This window comes from Apiospora marii, assembly GCF_038362585.1.
Source record: "Apiospora marii strain CBS 49790 chromosome Unknown utg000004l_segment0_segment1, whole genome shotgun sequence".
Lineage (NCBI taxonomy): Eukaryota > Fungi > Ascomycota > Sordariomycetes > Amphisphaeriales > Apiosporaceae > Apiospora > Apiospora marii.
This window is the reverse complement of record NW_027117376.1, coordinates 1,129,936-1,138,880: the sequence shown is the minus strand read 5'-3', so window position 1 is coordinate 1,138,880 and position 8,945 is coordinate 1,129,936. Positions and strand designations below refer to the sequence as shown.

Genomic DNA, 8,945 nt, shown 5'->3' with positions numbered 1-8,945 from the left:
CTTGTCCAGCCGATGTGCTCCTGTAAAGGAGCAGAAAAGGTATGCAGGAAGACCCTACTGGAAAATAGTATGGATGATCGAACTCCTTATCGCGAGAGTTAACGGGGTGTCTCTGGGGAAGCGATAGTGGGAGCCGAGGAGCTTTTGGCTTGAAGAACGGGATGCAGTTGTTCCTGCGATGGCTGCTTTGAGGCTGACGTTCTGGGCGCAGTTAAATGGGTCCTGTCCTTGCCAATGGCTGCGTTGTGCTTTTGGTTTGGTTGGTGCTTGGTGGTGCTCGTGCTGGAGTGCTGTGCTGGGTTGGCCCAAGTCGCTGTGCGGAGCAAGAGAAACAATTCCTTCAGGAGGGGGGGTCTTCTCGCGCCCGTTGTCTCAGACAGTAAGAAGGCTGGGAGTACGTAGTGGTCTTGTCACGGAGACTGGTCGAGGGCGGCAATACTCGACAAATAAAACGGTCAGAAATGATTGTATGGGAAGGGGAGGAGGATGGTGGTATTGGCAGAGGCAGAAGAAAAAGTCCCTCGCTCGACGAAGCAGCACTGTGTCCAAGACGGGAAATCAGAGGGTGCACGAGAGGGAAGGGGGGGGTGGGAGGAAATTGGCCGTGGTAGGTAGTAGGCAATGTCACAATTAGGCCGGGGAGTAAGCCAGTGCACACTTGTCAATCAGGCGTTGCGGTTGGTGTTGTAATGCAAACCAAGAGTGAAGGCAAGAGAGAGGGAAAGGGAGACGGGCAGCGAGAGCGTAGGTACCGCCAGTTAGGTATCCCCAATCAATTCAGAGAAGTCCCGAGAGTACCTATGTAGGCCTAGGCAGGACGGGACTGGATGTGCGAGTGGGTTAGTGGTGTTAGGTAGTGGGTTAGGTGGAAGAGTAAGAGGAGGAGGACCTTGGACCACAGGAGCAGGAAGCAGGAGGTGTGCGTGCACTATGGGTTGGATTGAGCTAAAGCTAGGAGTTGAGGGTAGGTAGCTTGGGTACATGTAGTAGCAGCGAGCGAGGCAGGCAGGCTGGGAATAACAATAATAATACTAAGGGTGTAATCGGCTCGAATTTACTACCATGGCAGTAAATTCCTCTTAATACATCCTATAGTGTATAAATTAGTGTCTGTACGCGATATACTATAAGATATATATTTTTTTAACGCTAAGTTTATTTTAATACGTTTTAAGGCCTTTTTAAAGAATTATTAAAGTTAAATATATTATATTTATTATTTATTATAAATTTATTATTATTATACCTTTTTTATTGACTTTATTAATATAGAAATATTCTTTTTAATCGTAAACTAATATAATTAGATAAACGATAAGTTTAATAGTTTTAAATTGTTTAATTTAGTTATTTTAATTAATTAATATAGTTTTAATTAATAATTTATTAATAAAAAAGCTAGATTTAGTATAGATAGTAATAAAATTAATAATAACTTTTAGTTTATTAATTTTTTTATTTAATAGGTTTAATTAACGCTTTTTAAAATATATACGTCGAGGCGATTATTTAAAATATTTATCGAGAAGGTTTAACGATTTATAATAACGGTGAAGAGGTTAAATTAATTAAAGAAGTAGTTTATAATTAATATTAAAAAGAGGAATTATTTTATAAAATAGTTCTTAAAATATCGGAGAGATAATATATTTATAATCGATCGAGTTAAAGAGATAACGCTGGCTTTTAAACGTATATATAAACGGGCGTAGGTTAAGTACCCTATATATAATTAGGATATAAAGAAGGTTAAAAAGGCGTATATTATATGTAAAGATCGATGGCGTTTGTGAATAATTATAAAGAGGTTTAGCTAGGGTTTTAACGAGTATAGTATTATAAGGGTATCGTTATTAGCTTGGGTTTAATTTTTAAAAAAGTTTAAGGATAAGGGGATATGGATAAAAATTAAGCTATTCGATAATATTAATGTATATTAAGAAGTATTTAATAAAGAGATTACTTTTAATATATATATTATAGAGGTTAAAAAGGATAATAAAGTATCGAAACGTATATTTTTAAATAAGGAATAAGATTTTTTTTTATAGGTTAATTAGTTTTAATGTAAACGGTTTCGTAATATTAATTTTAATAATAATTTATTAAATAAGTTTAATTTTAATAAAAAAATTAAGTAATTGATAAGGTTTCGATTATAAATAATTTTATTTAAAAAATTAATAAAAATACCGCGAAAAGGAGGTAGTAGTTATATAATTATATTTATTACAATTAGTAATAGTATAAACTGTTTAGTAAAATTAATATTTAAAGTACCTAAATTTAATAATATAAAGATAGCGATATATATTATTAATTATTAATTAAAAAAATATTTAACCCTTTTAAAAAAGGTTAAAATTATTAAAAAAATTATCAACGTATTAATATATACTATTATATTATAATAGATAAATAATAATAATAAAAAAGTAATATTTTTAAAAAAGTTATTATTAAATTAATAAGTTAATAAATAAATTAATAAATAATTAAATTTATATTATAATATACTTAATAATAAAATTAGGTTTTAAAATTAGTTTTAACAAATCCAGTTTATTTAAATAATACTTTTTTACTTAAACCGTTAATATTTAACCTATTTTATTAATAACATTATTATATTATATATATTATTTATTTTTATTATGTTTTTCGCCTTAAATTAATTAATATTATTAAATTTATAAATAATACCCTTTTCCGCGTTAAAATAAGTAATATATAATTAATTAATAACTTTATAATTAACCGTTTATTATTAATTTAAAACTTTAAAAAATAATGGTTTAATTAATATTAATACCTTACTTATTTTATTATTAAAATTAAACTTTTATTAAATAAATTAATAACTTATTAACTTTATATTAATAAAACCGATTAAACTATTATTAAATACTAATTTAATTCCTTTTTATATATCAATTATAATATTTACGTAATCTAATTATATATTTTTATTAAAATTTTTTTTTAAACCTTTTTTTTATATTAATTGCGAATATTTATAAACCTTTTTAATTCCGCCTATAAAAAAACCGCCTTTTTATTAATATTTTTAACCCCCCTCTTTTAAATAAAATTATAAAAGCTATAAATAATATACATTAGCTAGATTTATATATAAAAGTTATATTCTAATATAAAATATTTAATTATTTTTTATTTACATTTAAATATATTAAATATTTATTTAACGATAACTTTTAAACGGAAATACCGAAAATTATATAACTTTATCGCGTTTTACAGTCGGCGCTCTTTAATATACTATTCCTATAAATAATAACGTATATTATAATATAATATAATAATACCCTTTTATTTATTAAACTTTATATTTATTAAATAAAATTAGCTAACTAATATAAAAAAACTTTAATTTAAAGTATAATTTAATAATAAAAAATTATATATATTACTTTTAATTCTAATTAATATATAACTAAACGTTTTCTTTATTTATATTATAATAAATATATTTTATAATATTTAACCTTTCCTATTATATTAACGTTTCTACCTTTTTTTTAATATATAAATATATAAATATATTCTATTAATAACCTTAATATAGCCGTAGAAAAGCTATATTTTAAAGTTTAATACTACTTTTAAAGCTATATACTAATTATTTAATTATTTAATATATACTTTATATAATTATATTATTATCGGTAATATTACTTAAAAAGCTTTAAAAATAGTATTTTAAACGTAATAAAATATTATAATAATAATTTATTACAATTAATTATAAGCTAATATATATAAGAATATTATTAACTTTTAATCGATAAATTAATATTAGATATTCTTTAAACCGGCTCTCTTTAATCAATTTAATAATAATTTAAATATAAATTTATTTATACGAAATGATTTATAAAAACGCCGGTTAAAACCATTTAATATTTTATTAATAACTTAATAAGTTATTATAAGGCTTCTTAGATTAATAATATTACGCTATTTAATAAGTAAAAATTAATAATCTAATTTAATTAAACGTAATAATTAAAAAACGCCGATAATAGTATTAACGAAGGCGGTTCTCTTAATTTTTTTATTAATTATTATTAATATTATTATAACTTACCGATTTATATAATAATATTACTTAAAATATAAAAGATAGTAATAAATTTAATAATAGTAATTTACTTTAAAAAATAATTTATTAGCATTGAATTTACTATTAACTTAATAAACTTAATTAAATAAAGTACTAAGCGCTTTTCCTTTTTTAAAAATCTTATTAATACAGTATATTAATTTAAATATATAACTTTTATTAAATCTATTTAACCGGTTTTTAGTATTAAATAAAGTCTAGTTTCTTTAATTCAACGAAAACGCCTAAGGGATGTGCCGAGCCGTATATGGCAGTAAAATCGGTTAGTTTTACTGCTATGGTAGTAAATGCGAGCCGATCACACCCTAATTCAGTGAACGTACAGAGTGCATTAGGATTGATGCATGTACCGACCGTCCAGAGTCCAGACAGACAGATAGAAGCCCACCTTTACTTGTAAGTAGGCAGAGGCTGGGGTCTTTATTATTGCAGGCGTGCAGTTGCCGTAATCTTCCCTTGCGAGACAAGCCGATGGATGGATCAGTCAAATCAAATCTTGGATGGGTGTTGTTTAGTGGGACAGCAAACACATGAGAAGGTCAGTCAGAGCTCTCGGCTTGGTTGATGTAGATTCAAGTGGCACCCAGCAGTCGTGTCCAAGAGGGGGTGGTGGGAAGCAAAAAATATCAGGGGACCAAGGGGACCAACTTGGGATGAGAGGATGACGACAATTCCCAGTCTCAAGACACAAGATTTTGCATAGTCCTGCAAGATGTTGGCTCAGCCTCGCTAGATTGACTTCTTTCCCGCCCACTCGGATCGGGAAACTGCTGTTTGAGTTGGTCCTGTACTGTAGTACTGTAGCTTCCAGCCAAAGTACATACACGACCTATCTATCTACAGCATCTATCGTGTCTGGTGCACGCACGTACGTAGCTTCGAATCGCAGCGCATAACGAACGATAACCGTAGTATCCGTATACCTACCTATTCTGCAATGTGTCGGTGAAGAGACCCAGCAACGCCTCGTATCTGGCTCCCGCTTGACGCCAAAGTCAGCCTATCCACTGTGACCTCGGCTTTATGTGCAAATGTGTATTTATATATCCTGCGTTGTGCTGCGTCGTATATAGGTATCCCGTGTACAAATAGGGTCCCGATCCGGGTGGTGGTTCCAAGATCGCGTTACCGGCACATGCCGCCCGAGAAAACGCGTCAAACCACTTACACACAATTACCCTACAGCACATTCCAAGTATTGTTATCACTGCAGCCTTTTCTTCATCTTCAATCATCAGAGAACATGCATGTAAGCTCGGGATATATTGTTGACCTGTAAGAATAGCAGCAGCCATCATCAGATCATACTCGTCTCTGCCTGCATGCATGACATATGCTCTTCATTACGCGCCTATCCTATGCCATGGCAGGCGGGGGAGGGTACTTGGTGAGGGTGGTTTGCAGCCACCTTGATAAAATCTGCTACCAGTGGCCTACTCTGTACCCCTGTGGCAGCAGCTTGGGTTGTGTCAATCTGATATGAGCAGGACAACCACATGCCCCAATGTTGGAAAAGGAAATTTCGGGATGGTTGGAGGCGTTCCCAACCTGCTCGAAAGGGCCAAGGTCTGGAAAGGAGTCGAGGCCGAGACGAGGGGAGGGAAAAAAAAAAAAAAATATAAAATAACGAGGGGAAAGAACGAAGCCCGGACGTCTCTGAAGTGCATGTGGCCCCGGAATCTGACCTTGCTTGTTCAGAACATGCTGCCACCTGCCAATTTTCTCGCTCGAACTTCTTTCTCAATCCCTCTCAAGCCCGACAAGGTATCTCCCTCACCACTGCCTGCCTGCCTGCTGCTGCTGCCACCACTGCACGCCTAGGCCTATGTAGGCAGATAGAGGGCCATCGCAGGGTTCTTTCTCCCGCGGATGATAGCCGTTCACCTAACCAACATGGTCGCTAACAATTCCCCTAACCTCTTCCTGATCTCCATTCGGAAATATACCATCGATAGAAAGATACTAGCGGCAGGGACTCGAAATGAAACGCAAAGACTACATTGTCGGGGAGCGCAGGCCTTCTGGCGAGCCCTGCTCGGCCTCAATCCTTCCTTTATTTCAAAGACACATGGGCATTGACATGGGTCATGGATGCACATCCTGGAGGTTTCTCCGTCTCTGAGTCTCGCCGTTCCCTCGTTAGTACTGTACGGGGCCGAGTCAAGCGATTGGTTGGCGGGTGATCAGCACGTCGCTTTTTTTTTATTTAGCCTTTGCCCAAGCTCAAGAAAACAATAGCAGCTGGCCAACAACACAACCCCCAGAAAGGCTGGCCAGCCAAACACCAGCGCCGTAAATTGTTCATATCTTTAGAATTTGTCGGGGGGCATAGCCTCGTCACATATCCGGACGTATTGATTGCGTCGTGGGATTGGATGAGCCGCTCTGGTCTTCTGCTGCAATCCGTCCCCCAACCCCGGCCCCGTTACTGTTGGTGTTAGGTTGGCAAGCAAAAAGTTGGCTTACGCATGTTCGGAGCTCAGTCCTTGCAGGTCGTGTTGCAATAATCAGACGACGGATGTCGTTACCGACAAGAAGGGACCCTTTCATCACCACTGCACTGCACTGCAGGAGCTGACTACATGTTTGCAGCGCAGCCATTTGGCGTCAACATCAGACGGCTTAGTGACTACAGGCGTTTCTCCATCCCATGTTGGACTTTTAGGACAATGCCCGGGGCCGCCACTGGCAGCACTACCGTACATGATTCATGGCCTCCCTCTTGCATCATCGCTATTGCTCATACTTAGCTGGAGATCAACCCAAAGGTTTGGTGAGTTGAGTAGCACTAGACGTTGGCCTAGGGGTCCTCTGCCAGGGGTATCCTCCAGCACACGGTTGAGGTTTGCCGGTGTGGAAGGTGGTGCAAGTTCCCGCTAGACGACTAGAAGAAGCCTTCGAATATTGCCTGACACATGCCGGACAACTCAGACTATCTGCAAGGCAACCTCAAGGCGTTGGTCCAACTGGGTGAGGGGGAAGATGGCGATGTCATTTGTGCTACGACAGCAGCATTCCGTTGCACTCTCTTGAACGAATTACGTAGCACGCAAGGCCCTGCCCTGCTGCAGCTCTCAGGAGTCAAGTCAAGCCCGGGCACAAGAGACTCATTCGGTAGAGCCCAACCAGCCAGCCGACTAGGTAGTTTGTAGTTGTGTTGCAACTCTGCGTGATCGGGAATGTAAGGGAACGCTGAAGAAAAACGGACGAGAGTGACGTTGACAACCCTCGCGATCCCTGCCTCCCACGCCCTGAAAGATGATCTTCGGGATCTCGTCACTCAATCCAGCGTGGTTTTTCTACAGGCTCCTGAAACGAAGAACCCCCTCCCCATCCCCAAAAACAAGCAAGGCCCAATCAAGGTACCTGCGTATCTCGGCTCGGTGGCTGATCTGTGTTCCCTATCAATTCGTGACCCTGACTTCGTTCCTGAATGGCGTCAAATGAGATTTGTCACACGCAAATGTTTGCGCGCGCCGGGCATGATTGGATTCGTCTGATTAAAATAGAAGCGAGACTAATGTACTCACCACCCAACTTCTTTTTCAACGATTGATTGATTGGAAGGTGACTGCGCGGGAGGAATGACAGGATGTTGTGGCTGTGGATCTTGCCGATTTACACGAGCCACACATGTCTTGTGGCTGCAAGGTGGGGTGGACTTCAAGTCCAACGTGCTTCATGGGGGTAGCCAGTCATCACATCACCGTTGCAAACACTCACGTGACAACTTGCGTATCAGCCAACTACTTCCGGGCGATTCTGTTGTTAGGAGGACTCGTGTAACCCAAATCTGCACCCAACATCATGGAAGAGAGGACCATAGACCACCTCCTGGAGCAGTACCTCCACCTGCTCCATGAGTACACCAGCCTGCGCGCCGAGCTGAACAAGCTGCAGGCGGGCCTCTACCAGAACCTCGCCCGGGCAAACTTCGCGGCCGAGCGAGGGATGCGCTACGGCCAGGATCAGTACGATGACCGCATGCAAGCGTCTCGAAGGGTCGTCGTGCTCCCCTCCTCCGTCTGCCCCACCTTCGAGGTGGTCAAAGTCGACGACGACGACGACGGCGCAGCAGTTACCACCACGGAGAAGACAGCGCAGGCGTCCGTTTCGAAGAGCGAGGCCGTCGCCAGTGAGGAGGGGAAGGTGGCGCAGGGTGGCCCCAACAGCAGGGAAGGGGAGGCGGCGGAAGGGCCGGAAGGAGGAGAAGGAATGAAGGAGGAGGAAGCAGCAGCCGAACCAATCGCTTCCTCGGTAAAGGGAACGGAACCGAAGACGTCGGAACCGAAGGCGAAGAAGAATAGCAACGACCCCTTGCGTTGGTTCGGCCTTATCACGCCGATGCCGCTGCGACAAGCGCAAGCCCAGAGCGTCCAGGCCGTCGGGGACATCGTCCCCAGACTGGTCAGCATCAACGCCGAGATGGCCCAGGTGGAAATTGAGGTCCGGAGGGCACGCAAGAAGCGAGCCAAGGCCGAGGCCGCGGCCAGGAAATCGGAGGATGTGGCAAGCAAGGAGGACGTTGCGGTTTGACATGAGACAAACAGTTGAATTTCCATGCAGAGATGCTGATTTTCTCGATTAATTATCAACAATACCCAATAACACCAAACACCGTTACCTCAAAACCACATCACCGCATAGACCTATCTTCACCTCCCCCATAAAAGCGATAAAAGCCAAGATAGTGAGGGCTTCCATGTAAGTAGTATAGCTGCGAGGACCTGGTGCAGAGTGAGAAAATTCGTATTTCTGATTACCTATACGTTTTGCGAACCTGTGTCCTGTGCCATCCCTA

The 8,945-nt window shown here is 39.1% G+C and overlaps 1 protein-coding gene across 1 annotated transcript; it reads left to right on the top strand.

The window, feature by feature from the left end:
- Positions 1 to 7,951: 7,951 nt before the first annotated feature.
- PG985_007308 (uncharacterized protein) lies at positions 7,952 to 8,680 on the top strand (the record flags this gene model as incomplete). Its single annotated transcript, XM_066827077.1, has 1 exon — positions 7,952 to 8,680. The coding sequence occupies one exon, from the start codon at positions 7,952 to 7,954 to the stop codon at positions 8,678 to 8,680; it is 729 nt and encodes a 242-aa protein (XP_066684752.1).
- Between the last annotated feature and the right edge of the window lie 265 nt (positions 8,681 to 8,945).